This window comes from Phalacrocorax aristotelis, chromosome 7 (genome assembly GCF_949628215.1).
Source record: "Phalacrocorax aristotelis chromosome 7, bGulAri2.1, whole genome shotgun sequence".
Classification (NCBI taxonomy): domain Eukaryota; kingdom Metazoa; phylum Chordata; class Aves; order Suliformes; family Phalacrocoracidae; genus Phalacrocorax; species Phalacrocorax aristotelis.
The window spans coordinates 16,401,849-16,415,820 of NC_134282.1; the positions used below are offsets into that span (position 1 = coordinate 16,401,849).

General features: G+C 50.4%; 1 protein-coding gene across 3 annotated transcripts in view; it reads right to left on the reverse strand.

Moving 5' to 3' along the window:
* The window catches only part of CCDC50 (coiled-coil domain containing 50), a 42,372-nt gene extending 28,839 nt beyond the window's left edge, over nt 1-13,533 (reverse strand). Inside the window, exon 1 of one of the 3 annotated variants that reach the window (XM_075098959.1) lies at nt 13,321-13,492. In XM_075098959.1, the coding sequence (XP_074955060.1) occupies nt 13,321-13,369 (49 nt within the window). In that variant the 5' untranslated portion in view covers nt 13,370-13,492. Of the gene's footprint in view, nt 1-11,119; nt 11,178-13,320 lie in introns of those variants that run through there. The other 2 variants (XM_075098958.1, XM_075098957.1) reach the window with 2 other exon arrangements.
* Between the last annotated feature and the right edge of the window lie 439 nt (nt 13,534-13,972).

The following is a 13,972-nucleotide window of genomic DNA, read 5'->3' on the forward strand; positions in this document are numbered from 1 at the left end:
CATTGGTGCTAGTCCTCATCCCCTGCCCAGTCTCAGTGTGGCCGCAGCACACTCGTTATTAGGTATTGTGTCCATTGGGTCTGAGAAACAGGACGGCCCGGCTTGACAACAGACTCACAATTCCTCCTCTCCAAGAGGCTTTGTATTTATGGGAAATCTATTTCCTTATTCCCTAACTGTATGCCTGAAAAATGAAAGGTAAGATTAATGTTACGTTCACTGCTGTGAATTAACTTGACTTCCCATCTCCGGGCCCTGGCTGTGAGCCATCAGACAGTCAAACAGGCAGCAGGGGGGCAATCACAGCAGCTACGATTGGCAAGTCCAGTGAAGCGTGAAACATTAACAACAGGTTTACCATTGTCTGATTAAGCCAATCTGCCTTGGTGCAGGAAGAAGCAGGCCTGCGATATGCACTTTCAACACAGCTGTGAAGGAAAGAAATGCCAGCCCAGGAATCCCAGCCACTGCCATAGCCAGCACAGGCGCCAGCAGGGGAGGACAGGGGCAGAAGCATGGCTGGAAGCATCATCCTTTGCAATGGTGATAGGCTGCAAAATCCATGCAGTGCCATGAAAGAGGGAGCTCTCTTGCTTGAGGGATGCTGAAGAGCCTCTCTGCAAGCTCCAAATACAGGTCTTCTCCACTGGTAGGAGTTCACCCTGAAAATATGCCTTTCTAAGCATCAGTGCACGTAAGGCTGTTGCAAGCACAGTTGCAAGCCCTGCGGTTATGGCTGACATAAGAATGTCTCTAGGTACAACAACTTCCAAAATTTAATGAAATAATCTTTCCTTTTTATATTCTGCTACCTGCCTCACTAGCTTTCTCCAGCGTTACCTCAGCTCTATAGCTCAGTATTTCTAACACCAAACTGCTTCAAAGTGAGTGAGGTAACCACAACAGAGGTGCAAAGGCAGCCTTAGATGTTGCTAGCGATACTTAGGTATGTGACAAAGAGGCAGGTAATGTCCAGGAACATGCAGCATGAGTGCGCGTTGTCTCTGCAAGACACCAAACCCCACTGGCTTCTCAAGCAAGGCTTACAGCAGAACACCCCCACACACACACACAAACACTTCTGCCTGAAGTCTTAGACCATGCTTTGACATCTGCTGAAGGGCCCAAGGGCCCCCCTTGGCTCACGTGGCCTCCATGCTGTGCTCTTGGACATCAGCCAGTTCAGTGACCCAGGGATCACACACGCATGCTCCAAGCATTTCCTTTTGGGTCTCGAAAACCATCTCTTGCTCCCCACCCCCTCCACTCCCAAGACTTTCCCATCAACATCATGCGCTGGATAATTGACAAAAACTAGAAGGTGTGAGTCATGCTTAGTTTAGAGCATCTGGAGATTTTGAATCCTGAACTGAAGGACAGGAGGGAGAGGAAAGACAAAAGTGACACAGGAAAAAATGGTTTTATCAGCTAAAAATCACTTTTTAGGGCCTACAGAGCTGACAAATTAATTGGCAAGCAGCAAGTGCAGCCTGTTTAATGCCAACAGTCTCAGGAAGGTGCTGAGTTATGAAGACCCCTGCAGATTAGAAAACAAGCTGGGACCTCACAGAAACTCTTACCAGCAGGGACTGGCCAGGCCATGCCAAGCCAGGTAAGCCTTCCAAAATTTGCAGATCGTTTCCTTGAAACAAAGCCAACACGACCAAGCAGCCACCCAACTGGAGGTGAGAGGCTACCCAGAAGGTCGCTTCCAGAGGAAATTTGCAACTGGGACATTTCCTTCTCACTCCCAGCAAAGCTGCTCTGCAAGATACATGGCCTGACCTCAGAATTTCTCATTTCCATCCTGCCTCTCCCATTGCACCAGGAGCTTTCTGAGCTCCTGCTACCACATGTGGGTGCCAATGGAGGCTGGCCAGGACACATATCAGCTGCTGCAGCTGCAGTTAAACAGGCGGCATTCCTAGAACCTTGTTCACCAGGTACTGTCAGTGCCAAGGACATCAGAAAACTTGCACAAGAAGGCAGCTCCCAGGTGGAGGGCAGGGCTGGGCAGCCTGGGGACAGGAATGATTTCTGCTTAGCCAGAGCATCGCACGTAGCTGGGAGCTACAAGGCATCACAAGGAGACTGGGCTGCCCCCCAGGGAAACCAACTGAGGGGTCTCAGCTTAATTCTTAAAACCATAAACATGCCAAGTAAAAAAGTATTGCCACAGAACCATGGGGTTTTTTTATTTGCAGTCTTGACCAGGAAGCTAAGAACAGCTTGGGGTTTGGGAAGGAGGTTATCCTCTCTGCTCTGAGCTAACGCCTTGAGGTCAAGGCCATGAAAGGTTTGTGCTCTGTCTGCATCATTCTCCAGCAATAAGCTCTTACCTGCCCAACAATGGTTTAAAAAGGAAGACTATATATATTTTGGAACCAAATCCTCAGAACATGAGTCTATTTTTTAACCTATCTTGAAATAGAAATCAGCAGCATTCACAAAATACCTTCTCTGAGGCTACTAACTTGGCATTCTAACTTCTGTAGAAGTTAGAATGTACAGCCTGCAAACTGTACTGTAGAGCAGTCCTCAAGCTGAGAAAGCATCTGCTGAACACCCCAAAGCAGAAGGTGATGTGCTTGCACAGTACAAGCAGGAAGCTAGAGATACCCAAGATCACAAAAAACTAGCACCACAAGGGATCTCAAAAGATCATCCTAGAGTATGCCCCAGCCACAAAATTTGATCAAATTTATCATTCTGCCTTTATTACAGAAGGCTGCCATCTTTTTCATCATCGGACAATTGCACCCTACATCACTTCATTTGCAATCTTTCTGAATAGGAGCAACTTGTCTTATCCCCCAAGCTTAAAACAGAACCCAGAGATCAAGAATGTTAAAGACCATGTCTTTGACTTCCAGAAGAAAAAGACAAGTTGAAGCACTTGAAGCTTGAAAATGGCTTTGAATCTTAAGGAGTACTGACGCCCATGCTTTAAAAATTCAGCCTTTGCAGCCAGGTCCAGGTGCATCCCCACTGACTGAGTCACAAGAACTTTCCAAAACGCCCGAGTCCCACAGCCAACATTGCTGCCACAGCTGCTGCCTCCTATTCCAGAAGCGTCAGTGCACTGAGGGGCTGAATACATACAGTATTTTCCCACTTTAAACAAGAAAGCAGATATATAATCTATGATATTTCAGTATCTGTGAGCCACTACCTGCTAGGCTTAGAACATTTATCTCCATAGCTCTTTCCTGAGTGCCCCAGTGTCCATCAGCCTGTACAGGACTGCCTAGACCCAAAAGCTCACTGGTGAGCTCAGCCATTGCACCGTGGACCCATCAGTAACACACAGATGGATGGGTATAAGCCTCAAGGTAGATATACTGGTCAAGGATGGCTTGTGTAGTTTGACACCACCAGCCAAGTAGTAGACCCCAGGCAGCCAAACACACTGCACTGACAATATCTGAGGCATAACTGGGTCTGTGAGCAGAGGAAGTTAATCTTAACTGTCAATGAGAACAAAAGTTGCTTCTGTAGTTGTCCTCCCCAGCATCTGACACAGCTTCAGTCGACTCAGCTAACACCACATGTGTAAAATGAACAATCAACAATAAAGACAGGGAGAAGTTTTCCTAGCAGTCAACTTTCACTACTGCCTCCTAACCATGGATCACACATAGCAAAATAAACACTGCCTCCAACAGCTGTGTTTTGCCCTCACCTTGCCCAAGGGCAAACCACCACACATGTCAGTGGAGAGCGGGGCAGGAGTTACCTTCACCAGGAGAGGTCAAAACCCCTGGCTCCCAGTTGTCCCTGTGAGCACTACTGTAGCTGCAAAACATGCCTTCAGCAGTGTCCCATGGATCATATGACACTGCCCTTTCCTGGAGGCATTTTTCTTCTGCAGACAGGATGTCCTGGCAGTTTTAGTTTTAAACACAACACCACTAACTTAAAGCAGTGGGGGGGGGGGGGGAGTGAAAAATAGTCACCTTTCATGCACAACTCAAAACAGCCACCCACTCAGGAAACTGCTCAGGCATGGAGCTTGTATCTCAAGAGATTTGCACTATATATGCTCCCTTCCCCCAAGATTCATCTCAACAGCGATCATCCTATTTTGCTTTGATCTGTTTATTTCAGCTTTCATTTCAGCATTTTAGGCAATTTTATACTGCACAAAACTCTTGGAAGGACACGCTGAGTTTCCCAGATAGGCAGAAATTCTGTTCTTGGCTAAATGCAAGCATAAATCTCTTGCTCAGTTCAGTAGTTTCTCTGCAGACAGCTGGCAGGTCCACTTTGTGGTTCAGTGTGCCTTACAAGAACCGTGGCACCCTGGATCTTGGATGCTTCACTAGCATTTCTAAGCCCTCAGTTTCAGGCTGTGGTGAATAAGCTCACACAGCAGCTCCAGAGAGGCAGGCAGGCAGCTGGGAGCAGAGATAATTCGAAGTGTCAGCTCTCCCAGGCTTCTCCTCCAGCTTAATCCTAAAAGATAATGTAGTGAAATACAAGGGGCACAGGATTCAGAAAAGGAGATCTCAATGCCCTTGTGGTCCAAGTTCATCTGTTGACTCAGTTTGGTGACTGTTCATGCAGGGCTGACTTCTGAAAGCCCAACACCCACACAGAAGGCGCCAGGTACCAAAAAAAGTTCTAGTTCCTCTCAAAACCCCATGGTGTGGTTTTACATCACAGGGACCCAGCGTCGTTCAGAGGAACAAGCATCTCTGGAGAGCACAAGCAGAAGAAAGAGTCCCTCAGAGGTACCACTTTCTTTTCAGCCTTTGGGTGACTAGAGCCAAGCCTGAGATAGCTCCAAGGCTTGTAGCTAAATCAGAACTGCAGCTGGAAGAATGGACCGCAGCATCAGTGCGCAGGAGAACAAGCCCCATTTTACTGATCCAGATCAGATACCAAGAGAAGCAAAGCTCCAGCAGGATGGGCATCAGGGCAGCTTCCCAGGCTTGCTTGGAAACCTGGCCAGCTGCTGCAGTTGAAGCTGGAGGTGTCTGAACTGATCCTGCAATCGGCTTCAGTTCTTGCACAGGTTCCTACCAGCTTCCCCTTTCTTAGAGAGGCAGCTGCTAAGCTGCGAGGACTCCTGTCTGCCACCTGTTCCGCTTCTGCCAGCACTACAAATCTGCTCCACAACAACAACTTTTCTCCATCTAACCAACCAAGGATGCTCTGCCTTGTTTCAAAACCCCTCTTTGCTCCACCAGCTCCTCACAGGTATTCTCTCTACCCCCTCACTTCCAGCATTAAAGTTCTCCAGGTTTATTAGTCAGCTCCGGAGAACACAAAGTACCAAAGCTGGCCCCAGATCAGTCAAAGCTTCACATCCATCTACAAGAGTTATGAATCGGTAAATTTGCAGCACTAACAATACACATCCCCCTTCCTATCACAGCATTGTGCTGGCACGCTGCCCTTAGAGCAACTACAGATTTAACACAGTGGCATAAGAGGGGAAGAGTAAGACCCTCGCCCTGGGGCCTGATGGGCAGAGAGGCAGAGGTCCCAGTGCCAACCTGGAACATTGTGGCATCTCTGCCCACAGCTCATGTGCATTGCAAAGCACAAGGAAGAAGCAGGCTGGCAGCCTTTTAAATGCCTCTTCTCTGAGAGCACAAAATGAGCTCCAAGTCAGGCAGAAGTAAAATTTTTGCTTTGGGACCTAAATCACCTTTCAGTGATATTGTATACTCACAGCATTTAAAAAAAAAAAAAAAAAAGGAAAAATTTAAGAAAAAGGACCTAACAAGTTGACCTGTTACATGGCCAGAGCTGATGCTCTGGGCAATGTCAACTGCCTGGAGTACCAGGTAACTGAGCATTGTAATCGAGCTGGAGGCAAATCTGCCTTTTCCACCTTGTATCAGGGATGTGAAGAATGCAGGCAGGGTGGTGCAGACCTAGCCAAGGACCCAGTCCCTCCAGCGCTGCAAATAAGGTCAGGAAAGCCCAGCCTCTTCCCAACACCAACTTCCTTCGGAAACCTGGCGCCAACCGAATCGCCGGCAGGAGCGCACAGCTCTGAACAGCAGCACTCTCTGCGTGCCACAGAACAGCCAACACCCTGGTGGCTTGGAAAGCTCCCAGATCTTTCCCTGCTGTCCTCCATTGCTCCACACCGGCCCCCAGCACCACAGCCAAAGGCACCAGGAGGCACTGGTGAATTTAGGACATAAATCCTCCCATCCCACCAGCCTGCACCCCAGCAATAAAGCTAGCTTCAGAACTGAGGGAGAAAAAATTTCTCCCCACCAGGATCCCATAAGCAATGTTAGCCATATCGTAACAGAAAGCTGTCGGAGCTGATAAGATCAGGTGCTTTTGCAATGCAAAGCTGTTCTGCTGGTAGAGAGGAAGCAGCTTTCCATCTCGGCAAAGACTGCTCTGAGCCAGGCCAGCGCTTCCCCAGCCCGTGTGCCAGCTCAGGTGAGACAGTTCCTCCGAAGGGAACATTCCCTACAGGGGCACGTTTCAGCCTCTTGTCCTGTCTGGCTGTAAAGGGCCAAAGCTATATGCACCGTGCCTTTTGGAGAGGTTTCTGCAGAAAGAGAAAGAACAAACCCAAAAAACCCCAAACACACACATACCCCAAAACCCCCACGCTTCTCACTGCCAGGAAATATTCCTGTTTGCATAAACTTCCTTCCTCTCTTTTGTCCCATCACTTCTCCGATCAGCCACCCTGTCAGTGTCCTTAAAGTACCTGCACGTCTCTCACTGCCTTCAAATAATTACACATTTATGTCCTCTTCCCCTTTGTCATCACTTACCGAATACCACATATTGAGCCCACATTTCCTCTTAAGCCAATTCCTTCCGCCACCGAGTCCTGGTTCTGCAGAAGGGCTGGGAAAAGAACGAACCATACCCATACACACACAGGAACTCCAAGTTTTACCTCATGCAGCTTTTTACACCTCCTTTGAAAAAGGGAAGTGAAGAAGAGTGACTCACTTGCAAACCCACTTCGACTTTCTGTCCTGAACAGCACTCACCACAGGCAGGGCTGTCAAGAGTGACCAGACCAAACCCCTACCAACCCAGGTCTGAGTCAAAAAGATATCACTATTTTTCTTTGGCTGACAGAGCATCATGGCAGTGGCACCATGGGTTAGCGTGCAATTAAAATAATCATCACTTGAGCTTCCAGAGCCTGACACAAAATCCTTGGGCAGGGGCAGAAGGGCTGTGCCGGGCTTCTGAGCCGACTTTCATCCACACCTTTCTCCCCAGGAAAAGTAACGCTTCTGGCAAGCTTAATTCACAAGGTGCCCCAGGTTACAAGGTAGATTTTATGAGCATCCAGGCCTAACCAGTCCCCTTTGTGCAATGCAAGGCTGACAACAGCCCTGCCTTGCATCTCTTATACGTACAGTGTGATACTGCTCTCTCCTGCTCTCTTTCCACTCCTGCTAGAAGTCTCTCCCAGGTGCCATACAGTGCCAAGGCCATATAGCACTCAATAAGCTATGTGGTATCTTTTCATGTACTGAGAAGGAAAATAGTGGGAAGGCTCCAATTCCTATTTTTAAAAAGGAAGTATAAATTAAGTGTCAGGGGACTTCCACAAGGTCCCATCATATGTCCCGTGGAAAAGCCAGCACTGTAAGGTGACCATGGAGCATCCCTGACACACATCAGCCTCCAGGGAGACAGCAGCCCTGCTCTCCCGGTGGAAATGCCCAGCAAATGCCTTTGCTCCCACCACCAGCAGCAGAACAGCAAATACCTTTATCACCCTTTTGGAGGAAGACAAAAGGACAAGCCAGCAGCAAGTGCCACACCAGAAACTGCACCTAAGCGTCTCGAGTTTTAAGGCAGTCTTACCAACAGACCAGCCTCCTTCCTCAGTCCTTCAGCCTTCAAACCAGCACCACACAGAGGAGCAGCAGCAAGTGAGTGGATGCCAGCCAGCTGGGGACACTCTGGGAAGGGGATGAGGAAGCAGGGAGGGACCACATTGCTTCATCCTATAAATCACCACACGTTCATGTGAACTGGATGGCTCTGAGCAAGAAAAAGAAAGCTTATTCCTGCAAAACAGAGAATTTTCACACAGCCCCAAGGCACATCCCACTGCTTCTCCAAGCGAGGTTTTCCTTGTGCCCAGAGAGAGCACAGCTGGCCTCTCCTGCTCCTCAAGGCAGCCATCTCCAACTCCTGCCTGGCATGCGTGCACTCTGACGTTGCTCACAGCCACAGGAAATTAAAGATTAAACAGAGGCCCATGATCACAGCAAACACAATGCCATCTGCAACACACTGCTCAGCTGGGATCATTACTCGGAGAGCAGCAACAGGTGATGGCCGATGTCCCAGTATAACAAACAGGCGAAGGCCCTTCTGCCCCCCCCACCCCACATCCCCAGAAATCAGTGAAAAAGAGGGCAAAACCTGTGCCCCCTCTTATCCCAGTCCAAAAACTTGTCAGCAACTAAGGAAGCATCTCTGCAGAAGGCATCAATGTGAGTCTGGAAGTCCCACTCTGCCAAAGACTGCTTTCTGAGCAATCTTTTTGCCTTGGTACAACCTCCACGGCAGCTCGCAGAGGATAAGTGCTAAGGACTTAAGAGATGGGAGGAGGCAGACCTGCTTGCTGAGTTGCATTTTGGAGCCAAGAGCATGAAATATGCTAATCCTGCCCATCTCCTCTGCCAAGCACTGCAGACCCGGAACAACTGAATGCATAATAAAACTTTCACCCAGCTTTAACCAGAAGTGAAATGAGTACCACAGCCTCAGCTACTGAATTCAGGCATGCTGGAAAAACAGACCTCCTATTACTCAGAAGAGCTGGATGTGAACCAGTGACCTAGAAAGAAAAGCCTGCATCTATGACCCATCACTCTCCACCTCCTCCTTGCCCTCAAGCCATCCAGCATGCAAGTTTTCAGAGCCCTTTTTGGAGGAAGTCATGAAGCAGAAAACCATGAAATGACACTGCACAACATGCTGCAAGGAAACATCTCAGCTGGAGCCAAAGGGCATGGGGCAGGTGGCTTCACAGTGACCTGGCTGATCCTCAGCTGCTCTCAAAATTGTTGCCCTGATTATACTAATCCAGTTAAAGGCCAACCCTTCCTTCACACGAGTACAGCTGTCACCTCATCCTTCAACACCAGCCCCCTGAAAATTCCCAAAGCAGAATCCCTCCTCACCAGACACCATGCCAGCCATCAACACTTTCTGAACCCACTTCCACCTTTGACAGTCATGAAGTTTCTCTTGTCCACTGTCGTGTTGCCGAGCACACACAGACACCAAAAGCCCCGATATAAGCCAGTAACGTCAGTCTGTTCCATGGGAGCCTGAGACACTGCACCTCGGAGCCGACACCCTTCTCCGGTCACTTGGAAAATCAGCAGCCAGGCGGTTTTATTGCAGAGGTCTCAGCAAAGGTCATGTTAAGCTGCAGAGGTCAGGGCAAAGGTGCTGTGGTTGAGAGGAAGACTGACGCTTACAGCAAACTTTTATTCAACTTATGTTACGGCAAAAGAGAGCCAGCCAGGCTGCCTGCCCCAGAGAACACCTTGCCAAGACAGAAAAATAGAGATTCAAGCCATTCCTGTTTCCTTGAGGCCGCTCTCAGAGGTGTATCTTTTCCTACCACGTTTGGGAAATTGGCCTCTCTGGCAGCAGACTACAACTTGCATCATTTGAACATGCAGCTCAGGAGCTTCATAAACTCAAATCAGATGCTTAATGAAGAGCAGAAACCATAGTGCGAGCATTGTTGCTGTGTCTCCCCAAGCATGGGTGGCACAATCAGCCTTTGTCAAGGCTGGAGCTCAAGGGACAGCAGTGTCACAGGGTTGGTTCTAATGACTGGCACAGATGTACTACCCTTATACTTCTTTATAGTACTACTAAAAATAAAATTAAATAAAAACACTTAGGCCACTGCAATATTCCACAGTTCTAGAGAGCCATACATTGCTGGGGCAGAGTTCAGGGTCCCTCTTTTTCTCCTCCACCGCTTCCTTTTCTCTCCCCACAGAGGGTTCAAACTGGCAGGAATATCAGGAGCCCCCGGCAACAAAGCCCATACTTGCGTTCTACCTGGCACTGCTAACAGCTGATGGCTCTCAGAGAGCGTGCATTGGATGAGGGACTGAGCCTTAGCAGACAGGCATCCCCTTTGCAAAGCTACTGCCACAGACCTCAGCCCTTTGGCAAAGGCGACAAAGGCAGCAACAGCAGACAGGACCACAGGTACATCCTCCAGGGAGAGGTAAGGTCTGCACAGCTCCAAAATACCACCCAGGGAACACCCCCCATGCAGCTCTGCATGCAGGCAGGGGTGCCTCCCAGGTCCAAGAGACAATACACAGTGCTTTGAGATGGAGTGGGGAGCTACACCGAAGAGCTCATTTAAAACAGGCAGCCAAGGAGAGGGTGTAGCCCTTCCTAATTTTAGCTGCTAGTAATGCATCAGACCACAAGAGATGAGAGACAGAGATCAAGCAGAGCCCAAGCCAGTTTCTTATATTTGCTTTAGAAGTAACTAATTAAAATAATATTTCCAGGATGCTTTTGCCCCCAGAAGGCTCACAAATGAGACCTCTAGTAAAAGAGATCTACACACAGAGCTGAGCAGTCCCCTGGGGTGGGTCAAAAGAACACGCAGCAAAAGCTGCTTTGTGAAAAGAGAAAATGTCACAGACACTTGAGAGGCAAATAGAAATACAGGCAGAGAAACTCAGCCCACAGATTGCAACTAACACCAAAACCTTCAGTAAATAACTTACAAGAGCTTTACTGACCACAGCGGTCAAAACATCTACTTCACTGCCCATGGAAAAATGGCTCTGTAACATCAGCCCGCGGCACCAAGGTCTAGTTTATACTAGAAAAGGAGTGTTTTGAGGGTGTATTTTACACCAGTAAACCCCTGCCCATAAAATAAACTGTCCTGGCTGAAGCAGCTTTCACCAGCAGAACGCCCCCCTAAATCAGGCCTACAGCCAATACAAACGCTATTAAATATTAAAAAAAAGAAAGTAAACACAAGAAGCAAGGCTTCCTGCAGCACCTAGCTACAGTTATCAGATTTTTCACTGCCATCACTGCACTGAAATGACCTCATTTGTAGAACAGACCACACCAGAAGAGGACAACGATGCTGACTCGCTACCTGCAGCCAGGGAGAACCTCGACATCACACGTCCCCTCCTGAAGCAGAGATGGTAAAGAACCATAATAATGTTCTTCACTGTTAATGAATGACTAAGCTGACCTTTACCCAAAATGAAGAATGTTTTTCCAGAAGGATCAACAGTGATTTCTGTATCAGGAACAATAAATATTTCCCTAGGTATGGAAGGCAAATAATTTCCTGCCTTGGTTGGCATTACCATCGACCACAAAAAGAATTAATCCAAAGCATACCTTGGTTTCAACACTTTCCGCAATAAAAACTAAATGATGTCACTAAACTAAAAGCGTGAAACGTGCCTGAGGCTTTGCGGAACATGGCTCAGGCCTCATCTGCTTTGCACGTCGGAGCTGCTCTGGGACACTGCTTTAATCCAACTGCTATCAGGTAACCACAGACTGTCACACCAGGACACTCCTGCAACTTAATCTACGCTAACCATAGGTGCAAATCTACCAAGGACTGGTTGAGCTACACTGCAACCCTGTAAACATACTTTCATTCAGCATGTAAGCGACCTTAACTCAGTCCAGTTTGTTAACTCCAAAAATTAATCAAGGTAAATCAAATCAAGGCTACTTAAATTCTGAACAAGAGTGTCTACACAGGGATTCAATTCACTTTAAAGAACTCACTAGAAAAGTTAATTGGATTAATTTTCTTGAGTAACCATGTGTGGACAGATGCTAAGGATGAGGTCTTGGCCATGCTAAAATGACCGATAACAATTTTGCTAATGACTTAATAGGACCAACATTAGCCCCTAAAACTTCAGCACATGGATATTACTTTTCTACCAGTAGCGATAAGCAGCAAAGCATTAAAAGATGACAAGAGGCCAAAAGGAACCTCCAGCTCCCTACACAGACAGACACTTTCTACTCTACTTCTGAATCATCCAATGCACATTTGCTATTTTGCAAGAACTAATTTTTAAAAACAGAAAAAGAAACTGCCAGTGGCAATGAAAACAAGTTTAAGGAATTTTGGTTGTATTTAGTTTCCATTACTACAGCATAAATCTAAAATAACTTGATTTTGACAGAGCTTCTACAGATTTATATCACTGTCAGAAAGAACAGGCTCCACTTCGTACAAAGATTTTTAAACCCGAAGCAGCTCCAGGGGACCTTTAATTAAGCTTAAAGGCACAGATGTGAAGCAGATACTCTCCTAACAGGGAAGCTGAGGCCAATCTGGCCCGTGGAGGGGTCCGTGCACCGAGCACGGGCTCAGCTGGCAGGCACAGGCAGCCGCTGCAGCTGGACACCCCAAAAGCGAGCGGGGCCACTTACAGCCCACCCTTCCCCTGCACTCTTGGGGTGCACAGGGGGGTTTGCAGGGTGGAAGAGGCCGCTCGGTGCTCCAAAGCTCAACGAAGGGTACAGTATTCACAAAAACCCCGTAGACCCAAGTACTTTTAACTGGGACCTCAACATCGCCGGTCCCCCTCAAATCACCGAATTTGTGGATATTCACAGTTCCGCTCCCATTTTCCAGTGCCCTGAGCGGAGCCTCCAAACCCAGCCGAGCCATAACCGCCAGGAACACGGTGGCACGTCGGTACGCCGTAGGGTCTCCGGGCTAGCTCCCCGCACGGCTTACCTCCCGTGGGAGCGGGAGCGCGGCCCGCCCGGGCTCGCAGCCCTCCCACCCGGCCCGGCCCGGCGGGGCAGCGGGAGCGGAGCGGGAGCGGCGGCCTCGGCGCAGACAAAGGGCTGCCGCCGCTCCCCGCCGCCCCCCGGGAGAAGCGGCGCTTCCCCGCCGCACAGCCCTGGGCCGGGGGGGAGGGCGGCCGCCGCTGCCCCCCAGCTGGCGCCGCTTTCCTTCCCCGCCGGCCCGCCCTGCCCTGCCCTCCCTCCGACCCGCCGAACACGGCGCACGGAAAAGCGGGACGGATCCCGCAAACCCCGAACGGCCCCACGCAGCCCGCGCGTCCGTGTCGCGACCGGAGCACGGAGCCACCCCCCACTGCACCCCCCGCCCCGGCTCCACGGGGAGCGCCGCAAACCGTCCCCGCGGCCGGAAAAATTAAAATAAAATTTTTCAAAAAAAAAACCCAAAACAAGACAATAGAGTTTTTCCCCTTCCTTCCCCCCATAGCCCCCGAAGCGCCCCCCCCCGGCTCCCCCCGCCCGGGGCCGGGCTCCGCGCCCACCCCCCCCCCGGGTGACCCCTACCTTCTTTGACTCCGGGCAGCTTGGAGTGGTCGATGCCGATGCCAGCCATGGCGGGCGGGTGGCTGTGCCCGCCGGGGCCCCGGGGGGTCCCCCCTCGCCCCCCGGTGAGGGCAGAGCCGCGGCGCCGCCCGCGCCCCGCGCCACAAAGTTGCCCGCGGATGGAGACGGCGCGCCCGGCCGTACGGCGCGGGAGAGGGGACAGAAAGCGGCGGGGCGGGGCGGGGCCGCTCGCCGCCCCTCGCCCCGGGGGGGGTGGGCGGGGGGACGCGGTCGTTTCACCCTCCCTTTCTCCGGCGGCTCTCGAGTCGGAGTTCAGCGGGACGGGCAGCGTCCGAGCGCGTTTAATTATCGTTAATTTTACTATTTAATTTTTTGGAGGGGTGGGAGTGGGGGGGCTGGAGATCCCCTGCTACCACCGGAGCGGCTTTTGCCGCGGCGCTTTCCCGTGCCGGACCCGGGTGCTTCCGCTCCCGACCCCGTGCTCGGCTGTGGCAAACGCCAGCACGCCCAGGACGATGCTCAAGGCAACGGCTCGGCGGTTCCGCCGGCGCCGCCCGCCCTTCGCGGGGCAGCGAGCGGCGTGCGGCGGGTCCGGCTGCTGGGCCTGGGACCCGCCGGGAGGGCGAGAGGCGCCTGGCCCAGGAGCGCCCTG